General features: G+C 36.5%; 1 protein-coding gene across 11 annotated transcripts in view; it reads right to left on the bottom strand.

Annotated features, from left to right (window-relative positions):
* Positions 1-815: 815 nt before the first annotated feature.
* raw (NDT-like domain-containing protein raw) overlaps positions 816-14,261 on the bottom strand; it is a 312,695-nt gene continuing 299,249 nt past the window's right edge. For 10 of the 11 annotated variants that reach the window (XM_022075349.2, XM_087340757.1, XM_022075350.2 and 7 more), the window contains 3 exons: positions 13,659-13,803; positions 9,096-9,179; positions 816-6,989 (listed from right to left, as the gene is read on the bottom strand). In XM_022075349.2, the coding sequence (XP_021931041.1) occupies positions 6,852-6,989; positions 9,096-9,179; positions 13,659-13,803 (367 nt within the window). In that variant the 3' untranslated portion in view covers positions 816-6,851. The remainder of the gene's footprint in view (positions 6,990-9,095; positions 9,180-13,658; positions 13,804-14,261) is intronic. The other variant, XM_022075347.2, reaches the window with a different exon arrangement.

Genomic DNA, 14,261 nt, shown 5'->3' with positions numbered 1-14,261 from the left:
CACTCAAGCCATGGACGTTTTTTTCTGTGTTGTGCTGTCCTGTGTACAGGTAGAGGCCTTGCGACGGGCCGATCCCTCGTCCAAGGAGTCCAACCCGCAGATGCTCAAGGCACTGAAGAACGGGTCGCCTAAGTATCAAAGTATCAAAGTTGATCACATGGAGAAACAAATGGTCAGCTTCTCGTAGTGTTCAGCCCAAGAAGAGAAATCAACAGTAAATCTAGCTGCCTCAGACTTATTGGGCACCAAAAAGGTTTGAAAAGCTGCTGCTGTTTCCTTATCTTTAAGGATTCCAGCTTTGAAGAGATCTTTGAAGACCTTGTCTAAGAGGCAGGAGGCCCAGAAACATGTTTTGTGTGCTCTGCATAGTTTATAATATGGCATCACTCTGTATAATGAAGAAATAGTTACCACCTACATCAAATACCATTTATGATTGTAAGTTGATGAGTGATATAGGTACCTATTATCATAGTAAAACAATGTCATTAAGTGACAATAAAACATCATCATTTGTGACAGTGGCTTGGAAGCCAATAAGAAAGGTTAAATGTGGTCCAAGGTCATCATTAAAAAATCAACATAAGCTGATGATGGCAACATTAAAGGCAAAGCAATATTGAGTTTGGCAACGATTGTTTATAGCTTAGAAAACCACGCGCACACATCCTACATATCTCATGTTTTTATATCATCTCAAGTAATTTCCTAAAGTGCTCAGGGAGACCAAGACCTAACGATTACGTCAACTAACAAACAGCGGGACTATGAAAAGGGAAGAGAAGGAAGTCAAAATAAATAATGTATACACAATGTAACAGAAATACATCAATTAGTTTATTTAATTCTAGAATAAATATTTCTGTAAAGTGAGCTTTAAAAAACTGACTGTTAGTATCACCTGGAATTTATATAATACAATTGGGGTCAAGGATTTATTTACTTTCGAACAAAAAGTAAGAAAACAGTCTGCGGTTACAAAAAATATATGTATATATGTACACTGTGCTACCTAATTATAAAAACATGTAATTAAATTAATATCAAGGGCTTAACAAGACAATACAAAGGGAAAATATACTTGGAGAGTTGGGACATTTGTTATTTTAATGTTACTCATTAGCTGCCTTTTAGTTTTGCAAATATGCAGTTGTAATGTAAATGGTTAAATTTCTCTTTACAAAGAATTTGTTACAAAACATTTATCTGGGGCAATTTGTATACCTACAAACCGACGTAGCACCACGATAACATTTTAGTTTCTGACGTAGCCAAAAGGAAGCAAATTAAGCCACTGCGTTAATTCCAAGTGAAACTACTTAAAACTGGTAATTGATGCTCAGAAAATGTTCCAAGTAACAATGTAAATATGGAAACTCAGGGCTACAAATGTTGTAATTTTCAACATCTGCCACCAAACAATTATGAAAATTTTAAAGTAAAAATGCCTAGCAGAAATTTTAAAATAATTCTCAAGCAATATACTGCCATTCATTTCAGTTTTTGTAATTACTGAATTCAACACATTCCATGTACAAAAGATGTCTTTATCTACTATCGAATGCCGGTAAGTAAAATTACAAATATTATTTATTCAGGATGTAATTTAATGAATACAAGGATTATTAAAATGCAATTTCACTTCCCATGAAACTTGTTTCTGAAGCTTTTTTGGAGACTGTTACTGTTTTATGCGACTAAAATATAAACATGGATTTCATTTACTCCATTTCCATTAGAAAGTGTTTTCTAAAATAATTTTACCTGGTCTTAATATGTGTAATTTGATAACGCAACAATCATGTTCTTCATTTGCTGTGGCAAAAAAACAGAAAAATAAACTACTTCAATAATAAAACAGGAGAGGGTGAATTGGGTCAAAGCCTTAAACCTATTCCACATCTACAGGGGCTACTCAATATTTATTTATAGTTCTAATATATAATTAATATGTAAATGCAATTGTCTGTAAGTACTTGTGACTGATAAAAACCACATCCACATAGCTCTCTTCACATTGTTGTCAGGTACTAAACTATTCATTGCATTCTGAAATTACTTGACTGGTCCTACATTTGCCGAGAACTAATACATTAAACAGAAATAACAGTTTTGTATCCCAGAACCACATTTTTTATAGTATTAAATGGACAAAAATATTCGTTAAACTTATTAGAGTATGGCATGAAATAAGGCAATCATTTGGTCGAATCATAGACATATTCTTCGGCCAACCGACATCGAAGGATTCTGGATCCTCCAAGAATGAATTATACGGAAGACCGCCACCCACTATAAAGGTCCATGCAGATTCCTTCTCACGGAATTAGAATGCTTCATAGGAAAGCAGTTTAGTTGATGCTGATTAGTTGTCAGTGCCATTAGTTTGTTTTTGTGAATGAGAATATGGGCTCAGATGCTTAAATAAAACTGGTCACAAAAATAAGAACCCTCATCGTATTCCATCCGCACCTTAGATTATGCAACCTTGTAAATTAACCAGTTAGCACAGCATATTGTTGAACAACTGCATTTAGACATTACACCGCTAACAAACATTTTAAAAGAATCACCAATCTTGAAAGAACGATGTATAAAGTGAGGAATGATCACAGAGTTCCTTGTGATGTGTACAGTTCTTTTAATACTGTTCTGTTGTGATGGTCTGGACATGTAGCCAGCATAGAAAAAAAAACAAGGAATGCATACAGAATTTTGATAAGGAAAGCTGTTGGAAACAGGTCTTGTGAAAGACCAAAACAGGAATGGGAGAATTATATAGATTCTGTTACCAGAGATATAATATCTCATTTAATTCCCATATAAACATTCTGGTTTTGTCTGATGAATATTTAGTGAGAAAAAGAGAGAAAGACATTTAACCTTTCAAATAAAATTATAGTCCTACTTAAACTCTGAACTGTCATCTGCTCACTGGACAAATTAAGACTAAAATGTTTCTCTTGTTTTCCCAAAGATTAAAATGTTCTGTATGTTGTTTTATGTCTGTAAAATTTTAGTTGATGAACACAATTTTAGCTAACTGTGAAATACAGGTAATTACACAAGAGGGATTTTGCAATATATACCTTCCATGCTGTAAAGCTGGCAGTTATAATTGGCTCAACACAAAGCAAGGGATTGTGGGACAGGATTGAACTGAAATGGTAGTTAAAGAAGACCACATGGAAAGACCAAGACATGACATCTGATATTACCATATGAAGGATATAGTTTCTGTTTTAGCAGTGTTAAATGTTGTTTTTATAGCAAGTTAGTCATAGAATATGGAATAATTTGTAAATTGTCCCACTCATCTAACAAAGAATTTTCTGAAAAAGACCACCTCACAATCTAATTGCAAAGTTTGATTTAATGCCAGTGTAGGACATGAAACTCTTTTTCCAATTAACAAGCACACGCGCGCGCACACACTTTCCTTAAACAGTACACAAATAGTAGTTTTGCATTAGTGAGCAATGAATGCTTTAGACCAATTTTGATGATGAAAGGCTTCCAGTTGTGACCAAGCCTTGCTGCTCCAAGACAGTAATAATTAACACAATACTCTCCTTCATCACATGTAATAAGGGACTTAAACTCCTGTACTATGGGGCTGCCAGCTGAATCTTAAACTCTGGGATTAATGGGTTAGTGGTATGTTAGCTGGATAGTATGTAAGCAATGACGCATGCATGACAAAAGCTAAAATGGGAACCAAACCTTAGCTGGTCTGTGTGTAACCCATTACTTGGTCTTTCTTAAACATTTTATTTCTTGAGCCAAAATATCCTAAATACAACTTCATATTTGAGGCTTGTACAATAATCTATTATATTTGTGCCACCAATAATTTGATCAAATGAGATGTCTGACCAAGCCCAATTTGTTTCTGCTGTACATCTCTTCCTTGCAGTACTTAAAATGATTGGGAGGTTAAAATCTTAGCTTGGGTACAAATTATTCTAGCAAAAGTATGAAGTAATCCTCATGCTAGGGCAGCTGGTGTCTCAAAACAGGTGGTGGCCCCTTCCCCCCAAAACTTTTGCAGCCTTAGTGTCATAAATAATTTCATACAAATCCATCTTACTAAACTGTGTTACAAGGAAAGAAAGCGTTACCAAAAAAGAATAAGGAACATGAACTGGATTCAACTTCTCTAAATTTCAGAATGATGAAAATAAATGAAAATAGCTGTTATTTTAGCACTGAAAAGTTCAAATGACAACATGCACATGCTCTATTTTACATTATTTAAAACCTAACCTAATTTATTATCAACATATACCTGCTGCCCACTGACATAATTAAAAATCAATTTGCCAATATTATTCCCCACAAATCATGGTCTTCTCTAAATTTCCAAAACACCAATAAATAATAATAACAATAATACTGTATTAAACAGAACACAAAAATGAGTATTGCAGAAGGTAACCCATAACAGAATAAGGGTATAAATCCATAAACACACGTAAGTTGTCTATTAAATTTTCACTTTAATAATAAGCATAAGGCATCCCGAATATTGTGAAAAGTTATTCATTCCTATATTGAATTAGCTATGGCAAACGTAGACCAGAACAAGTAGGGAAGAAAAGGGCAGAAGGGTGAGGGATGACTGATTTCAACACGACAAAGCTTCAACCATGTCACACTATCACTGTCTCTTGTTCTCTGAGGTAGCTGCACTATACATCACTTTTCCCATCACATCATAATATAGTTCTTCATACTTCAGCTCACAATAAACCCATGTTATTTACTGGAAACATTTGGTTCCCTCTTTGGTGATAAACAAAATGAGGCACACCCAAGTTATCTTAAGTAAATAAAACAAATCACTGTGGATTCACATCACAGGCAATACATTAAGACCTTTGATACATAAAACTCAAAGCACTTTTAAATAGAACAATGTGAATAACAGTTTAAAACAATACAGCAAGTATTTAACACAAGGACAAAGTGTCTAACGGAAGATTCATACGTGAAGTATGCTAGTACTTCACCGAAACCAAGCGTTACACTCCTGACCAAACATATCAAATATTAAAGTAGCCTTATAGCAACAAACTGAAACAAAACATGCCCTATAACCACTTCAAATATACTATAAAAATAGATAAAGAAATATGCTCAAGTTTTAAAATTAATTTATATTTTCTGTTTCCATTAGCTCCATCCATTAATTTATTGAGGATTTACACATTCGCAAATTGGTAATTACCAGAGTTTATATTCCAAAAATGCCCTTACACAATGCAGTTATATAATTTTCTCCTTATCATGTGATCCTTATGGCATGCTCTTCCTGCACATATGAAGCACACATTATTTCTTTTATTCTAAAAATCAGCCAACACACCTTCCTTCTGTAGACATGTTGTGGTGTGAAATTGTCAGATAAATATAATATCCTACCCTGAAGGATGTGCATCAGCTGCAGCTCAGCACTTTCTTCTTCAGAAACAAAGCTAATACTAAAAGAAAAGTCGTACCAGAACACAGTTTGTCAAGTTATGAATCCAAATATTCCTAATCAAGTGCCTGTTATTTAAATGGTGTGAATCCACTGCCCAAGATTTTGCTTATAAAATGTATAAAAAAATTACACGCTACATACACACCATCCACAAGTATCATGGGTTTACTGGTGAGCTCAGAAATGACAATACTGAATTCACTAGTACGCTGTCTTCATGGCTAAACTTATTTTGACCAATTGATCCATCTGACATAAGCCACCTTTGACTTCTTCACCATCTGCTATTCACACTCCCACATACCAAACTGTGTGCAATGTTCAATTACAGTTACATCATCAAAAGATTGCATGTGAAGTTCAGTAAAGTTCAAGATACCTACAATGAAGCCCTCATTTCAGTACGAGTAGGCAAATTTGTTAACAATGTCCATATTCCAATTTCAGATTTAGTACTATATCATTTCAATAGCATCAGCTAATGGAAACTGAAGAAATTTTCAAACAAGACATTTCCATAACCCTTTATTGGCCAGCCACAACTTCATCTGTGCTCTGTTTAATATGGTAATGTCTTCTACATACATTTATTATACACACCGTCATAACCGGCAGATTAGCAGAAGCAGTATTTTATTAACTGAATTAAATGACACTCAGCGGGGTTCTTCATTTCAGCAAAATGAAACCAACTCCAAAATTCTAGTGTGAGAAATGAAGTTTATTGTATTATTTTTAAGTAATTAGAATGTTCATTAGATTTTTTCAGTCATGGCAACATACCAGATGATGATGATGATGCAATTCAAGCATGAATAATTATTATACAAGTCTTTACTTTCCTCATCAAACACAGCACAGATTTTTAAAAAGGTTATGGAATGAAATTTCATTGTGGACCTTGAAATGAGTAAGTAAATTCAAAAAGTGGAATGCAACAGGACACAGCCCAGGCTGAATTCACTACCATACAGTAATTTTCATAAAATATCTGAATTTCAAAGACTTCCAGCTCATACCACATTATCCTAAATTAAATCCTCACTTGCTAGTCAAATATTGTCCACCCAGTAACTGTCCTCCTTAGCGCCTATGTAACACCATAATCTGCTTGTAACATCAGAATTATTTGCACATCATTCATATTTAGTGCTCAAACATTCCCAAGTGTTCTCTTTATTCAACATATATGATTCATGTGCAGGATAAACCACCACATAGACCTGCGATGCATGAACTTGCAAACTGAACTGGTATAAACCATCTTGAATGCATACATATGTCTGACCCCACAGACAACATTTTGGCCCACCATACATTACTCATAATAGTCAAAGAAACGTCGTTTGGCCCACTGCAAGTAGCATTATCGACAACTGCACTTATGTATCACGCAGTCAACAGCTTCTGTCACCGATTCAAACACCGGTATGCCTTCACGATTTGCCAGATCCGACAGGTACATGCGGCCTCGGTTGTAGTCCTTCCCAGCCTGCTTAGACAGCTGAAAGAATAGTAGCTTTCAATATTATGGAGTGGATCCCTCATAGTACCTATCTATTAAAAATTGAGACTTTAATTAAATATTGAAAAAAATGGGTAGAAGACAAGGAAACATCCTGTCATTCATTATTTCTTGCTAATACCAACAGATATCATGCCATAGATATTACACAAGGAAACAAATTAAATGGCTACATAGTTTAGAACAGTGGTATTCAACTTTTTTGTTTGCGTACCCCCAGATATAATTTCTCTTCAACTTTGTATCCCCAAAGTTGTTGGTGTATAATTCAAGTTATACATAGTATATAATCTACATCTAAAATAAATTACATACAAAATAATGTATTAAATAATAAGTTTTAAATAAGAAAACGGAGAATCAAGCTATTAAATAACAAATATATTATTTTCTATCATATAAAAATTAATAAAGGAACAAAGGTATTTTAGCAAAGCAAAATTATATGTATAAATCCCGCCCAATAGTGTTCAGTGTGGAATAAAATGAAACTAGCCGCCCATATAAGAATTGCATAGGGGGAGAGAGAGAGAGAGAAATGGTGCTCCCAAATTGAATGTCCTTACGTCCAGTTCTCCTGTGGCTAACCCTAAATCTGGCCCTGATTATTCAGTGTTAATCATAAAATAATAGATATATGTTTTTTTTAAATTTCACGTACCCCCTAAGATGTCTTCGCGTACCCCAGGTTGAATACCACTGGTTTAGAACATGAATATAAGGATAATTCAAACAAAAGCAATTGTTCTGCTATACCATATTCATTACACATCACATTTTTAAAAAGCTGCTTTCTTTAAAAATATCTTCCAAAGATTCACCACCGTGGACAAATGATTCTGGTTGGACATGCAACAAATTTTGTAACACATACTATAAATAGTACAAAAGTGAAGACCACTGTAGCTTAAAAATTCTACAGAACTCACAGATGCTCAGTGCAAAGTCTGAATGGCATGAGTATGTGAGAGCTTCTGCGGACAGTTCGACTGTTATAACCATTGACTGAGATACGTGTTGACACACCCTAGGACAGCAAATGCACCTAATGTACGGTATTTCCCATTTATTGTGGATACCATCTGAGTAAATCTCTCTACAGTGCCATCCATGTTTCAGAAAAGTCAACCTGACCTTTCCAGCAGATGGTGCCACTCAAAACCTTCTGGGCTTTGGTAATGAATAATGATACCACTCTTTGCTAGCTCATTTGGTTTCAGGTTGGAAGTGGTGCAACTGTTAACTAATTACTTGGCATTATAAATTCAAGAAAATCATTGTTCTCTACACCATGGTGGGCCAGCAAGGCTCTACACATGTCTGCTTCACCAAATGTGAACAATATTTATTGAATACAAGCTCCTTATGGACCAGATTATGGGCTGAACTAACATTCACTTCAATGTCACAGTTATGATATCCAAGTTACATGCAATTTTCTTAAATTAGATTTCTGCTTCTGCAATAGTCAGAACTGATGTTGAGGTATGCTTGACCAGGCCTTGAAGCATCATGTACACTGTCTTTAAATGTTTGCACTGAGTAACACAAATGATCTTGATGTTGAATTTCTCAATTCTGTATATCTGCTCCGCCTGTTTTCTAACCAAGAGTCAATTTTGATATCACAGTCCGCTCCCCTATAAGATCACACGTCCACGATGTTTGTCTCTATCAATTAGAACATGTTCATTTACTTAAATTATGATTACAAAACTGCTTATATTAGCATGCATGTCTGTTTTGCATTATTAATTTCTTTCACCTGTGCCATTACAGACAACACAATCACTATACTTTCAAACAACCTGCCATGAGTACCAGAATACTGATTGTGCTGGATTGTCACACATTCTTGCACGGGAAGACAAAATATTTTGAACTGAGAAGTAGCAAGCATTTCCAGAATTTAGTCTCCTCCTAACTTCTTCATGAGCATCATTTTGATCTGTTGTTCCCAAATACTTGAACTTTGTCACACTTTCAAAGGCTACTACAAGACACATTCATTCCCTACACTCAAGGGAAAACATCACATGATGGATGGATTGTATGTGGGTTTTCATTATGAACAGAATGCCTCACCTTATCACTCCCAATTATGGCATCATCCGGTAAATGCTGGACACACAGCACCACATTGCAGTTCAGACCAATATAATGAGCTGCCTGCAATCCAGAACAAATTGTATAAACTGTTACCATGTTCACAAACTCTAATAATTCACAAATAAACAGATATCTGTAGACAATGTAATGTTCTCAAACACCTTTTTCCTGTGATACTGAAAATAAAAGTGTAAAAGCTACAATTCAAATCAATGCTGGCAGTTATTAAAGCACAGGAGAAATTCTGTATTCCTTGTCTCTCTTTGTTGCAATTAATTTATAAGAAACCTTACGAAAAATTATTCACCTAAGATTGTCGATGAATTAGTCATGTGTACAAGACCATTCAATTACATCAATAAAAAATGAATACTTCGTGATCTTGAAACCTTGCATAGACTAATGTGAAGTCATAAACTCTGAAGAAGCATTTTGTTTCTGTACTAGTGCCAGCTATTACTGTGCACCATTTTATGTACCTTATTGCCACTGACTGTCATGGTTGAATGACTAAAACTCCTTCAAATGTGGGAAGTGCCAGGTTTAGTTCTTGACACAGAAGATGACTATCCTGACTGATGTGTTACATGGTTCTCTTCAGTCCATCCATGAATATGTCTTACAATAGGCCTCAACCACTTCTTTCCATATCCTTCCCAATTCATCATTCATAAGCATCCTTCCATTCAACACTATATACCCTATGTAGTTGAGATGAAAGTTATTAAATAAACTAAGAAGCAACAATTTTATTGTCACAATATTGTTTTCCCTTTTACTTTATGACACTCTAACAACTGTTTAAATATGAAGTCTAAAGTTTCAAGTGATAACCCAGTAACGTATAAAATGGTATCACTACATACCCATAAAAAAAGGCTAGGTACACAAAAATGTAACACTTTTGCAAATAATATGACGCAGCATCAATAACTCAAGGAGAACATGGAATGAATTAAAGGAAATGTAGCACAAGAAATGTTACATTACTTCAGCTGCGAGAACTCATTAATTCAAAACGATAATTGTACTACTGCAGCAGATATCTCAGCCAATATATGATATGATAATTATGAAGAAATGTTGCCTGTGATCATGTAATTCTGAGATCACTGGAATGATGTAGTTCAGTGTTTTTGTTTGTTATATACGTCTGTTGTTATGGAACAACTGTTACATGGGTGGGAGAAGCACATATAAATATATAGTGCATTACTCAAGATATACCACTTAATTTTATACATGGCAATTCTTAATTACATGCAATATATGAAGGACTGCGTTCTGTTCCTAAAATCAAGCAAACAAACTACAAACATGGTCAAAACCATTTTGTTATTAAGCAGGAAGGTTTAAGAAATTAATGAAACAGCATATTTTATGAGAACACTTACTTGACTTCAACAATATAGCATCTTAATGTTTATAAAAGTTACTGAAAACACAGTCTGTTAGTCTGAATGCATTAACTGAACCCTCTGATGTCAAGAATTTTTGGTATGCTACATTATTCCAGGCATGTACAAGGTGCGATCGGAAAGTTTCAAGACTGCGCCTATAAAAACCCGTACACTTATCTCAGGTATTAAATTCATCCATCACCCTCGAAGTAGTTCCCCTGGGAGTGAACACAAACGATCCCAGCGCCGCTGCCAAGCCTGGAAGCATCCCTGGAAATCTTTCTTTGTCAGCCTGTCAAGCACCATCTGCGATTCTGCCTGAATCTCTTCTATCGTCTCAAATCTCCTTCCCTTTAGCTGAATTTTCATCTTTGGGAAGAGGAAGAAGTCACACGGAGCTAAATCCGGCGAATAAGGAGGGTGCAGGATGACGGCCATGGTGTTTGAGGCCAAAAACTGCAGAACTTTGAGGGCGGTGTGCGCTGGCGCGTTGTCATGATGCAGCAGCCAGTTGTGGTTGCGCCACTTTGCCGGCCGCTTCCGTCTCACATCTTCACGCAACTGCCTCAGGACCCCACAGTAAAATTCAGCATTGACCGTCTGACCTGCAGGAAGAAACTCCCTATGGACGATCCCCTCCTGGTCGAAAAAACAGATCAGCATTGACTTCACATTGCTCTTGACCTGTCTTGCCTTCTTCGGTCGTGGTGACGATGGGCTCTTCTATTGTGAAGATTGCTGCTTCGTTTCCGGATCGTACCCATAACCCCAGCTTTCATCACCTGTGATAACCTTAGAAAGGAAGTTGGAGTCGGTTCTTGCAAGATCTTTGAGCTCCTGACAAACGAGAAGTCGATTCTGCTTCTGGTCCTCAGACAGGAGCCTTGGCACAAACTTGGCTGCGATGCGTCGCATGTGGAGTTCTTCCTTTAGAATCAGCTGACAGGTCCCATAGCCTATCCCAACAATGTCGCACAAGTCGTTGATGGTACGACGTCGATCTTCGTGAATGGCCTGCCGAATCTTCCTAACATTTTCGGGCGTTGTGCTCGAAGATGGTCGTCCAGAACGCTCGTCATCATCGACAGAGGTTCGGCCATTTTTAAAACGTGAATGCCACACAAACGTTTGTGCACGACCCATTGCGGACTCCCCAAATGCTTGCTTTAGCATTTCATAGGTTTCCGTAGCCGTTTTGGCGAGTCTTTGGCAAAATTTGATGCACACTATTTGTTCATGAAAATCCGCCATTCCGAAATCGCAGGAGGGTCGGTGTAATGCACTACCAAAACGCCCGTAACTAAGAAACAAATGCTAATTCGATGATGCCGGCTGGCACACTGATTCACTATGAATGTAGGCCGCACCCCCTAGCGGCAGAAGCTCGTACTACATCCGGTTCGCCCTCTATTGACACAGTCTTGAAACTTTCCGATCACACCTTGTATTATTGTCACAATCCCTTGAATTAAATGTGAATGCTTATCTCGCAAGTCAACTTTTTCCGGGTAAACTATGGCCTTTAGATGGCCTAATTGGAAGAAGTCAGCTGGTGTGAGATCATGTGATCAATCAATCTGAGTAATGAGAGTCCAAAAACTGCCATCCCTTGTGGATAAAACAAATAGAAGCTCCATCATGCACGAACCACAAAGTTTGTTGCCAATCATACATCCTCCAGGAGTTGAGGTTAATTCTTCTATTAAAAAATATAAACTGGAGGCCCCTGGGAGTTGAAGCAGTAGTTTGTTTGGTCCTGTGAAGAGCTTTTCAAATATTCCCAGCCAAACATTAATTGTAAACTGCATATCAGGTCTATGCCTAATCACTGTGCAACACTGCCACAACTTGCTACAAAATACTTGTGTCAGTAATTTATAGGAACTTTCCAACATAATTTTAGGAAAAGAACATGATTCTTACAGCCATTGTATGCAATTAAAAATCACTGTATGGAGAGGTTTGTAAAAGACAGGCTTCACCACATAATAAAATATGTCACAAGCTGCCAAAATATATATTGCAAATTCACATAATACTGCAAGCCACAGTCTTGGTTTAATGTTACGTATTTTCAAAGGGAACAAGGATTTTCATAAGCCAAGTCTGTATGTCTAAAATACATGGGCAAACTGATGTCTGAGTGGCCACAGTGCCATCTTTCCTACCACCATGTTTGTGAGGTAAATGGCTACAGGCTAGATGACAGGTTCAATTACCAGCAGAGACATTTCCCCTTAAGGACCTACAGTGGCCTGAAGTCCCCTTTGTCTCCTACCCGGCAGGTAGGCCTACCAAGGGTTCCTTCCCTTTGAGAGTGAAGTCAGTCAGGGCATGATGTTAAAACTAACTTTGCCTTGTGCTGAAGACCAGAATGCATAGACATTTACATCAATATCACTTAAAACACATGAAATTATATATATATGAACTTGCCAACTAGTTGTTTGTTTCTCAGCACTACAAACTTGTTGTGGGTTTAAGGTCGCCTCCTTTATGGAGGTTTCTTGGTTGTGCGTGAAGTAGTGAGCGACCAGCACAATTTCTACTCAATCCTGATTTGACTGCCAGAGCCATATAGCAGTTAATCAGGAGACTTTTGGGTGAGAAATGGCCGCTGAATTTTGTTTATGAAATATCTCGTATCATGCTCGTAATATTCTTTTACATGCCGTAAATCTACGGCGTGGAATCGCTGGCTTTACTACCCCTCCGAAGGAAGTTGTGCTACGGATTTTTATCACCCTCAAAAATCCACCGACCTCGGCCGTGATTGAACTGAGAGTTGACTGTATTATAAATTATCTTTAATTTAGTGTAAATTTGTTAAATGGGTTGGCATGAGGCAAAAGTTTGCAATCCCTGCTCTAAACTCAAGTCACACTTGGAATAGTATGAGTAAAGACAAAAATTCATTTTATTCTGAAACAATGAAATATGAATTCCACACATGGTGCCAAATACAAATTTTATTACAGAATATGGAAAGCAATGTTTGTTTCTACAGAATGACAAACACCATACTTAACAGTAAGGTTGTGGAAACTGAAACGTTATGGTAATGTTTTATATAAAGTTAAAAGAACTCTTGGATAGGTTCTGTGGTCTATTTAAATGTTCTTCAGTACTATATACATACCAGAGCCATGGAAGCTATAGAACGTGTTGTGCTGGTGATAACAAATAATAAGACATAGCTGTTGTCCATTGCAGCTGCCTCAATTGGGATAAAACGTTTGCTCCACTGGCGCAGTTGTGGGTTGAAGTATGTTAGACCACTCTTCCTGTGGGATAAAGAAACAAATATCAAGTTACAATAAATAATAAATGAGTACTCAATTACCATTTACTTCACAGATATTTTCACAAATATCCAACTAAAAACTTAAAAAAAAGCCCTACTGGAATTCCATGTCTGTCATGCCTCCCTCAAAAATTGTCAGATATATTTAAAACAACTTCTATATGGGATTCCAGATTAATGAAAGATAGTGACAAAATAAGAATTAGTGCATCAGTAACTAACACTTTGCCTGAAGGCCTACACCAATTCCGCAAAAAAATTACAGATCTCAAAGCACAAATATTCAGTCAAGTACTTCTCCTGTAACTTTTATCCATTTTGAGAAAGTAGACAAATTCAATTTAAGCAAAGACACTGCTGTAACCATGCACTATTCATACCAGATTTTTATTTTGCCCTAAGAATTATTATTCTGGTATGTATATGTGCATATACACA

The sequence above is a fragment of the Zootermopsis nevadensis genome, unplaced genomic scaffold, assembly GCF_977971745.1.
Source record: "Zootermopsis nevadensis isolate Lab colony 2312 unplaced genomic scaffold, Znev_1.0 Znev_ptg000061l, whole genome shotgun sequence".
Classification (NCBI taxonomy): domain Eukaryota; kingdom Metazoa; phylum Arthropoda; class Insecta; order Blattodea; family Termopsidae; genus Zootermopsis; species Zootermopsis nevadensis.
Note: the sequence above shows the minus strand (reverse complement) of the source record. Positions and strands in the feature narration are given on the sequence as shown.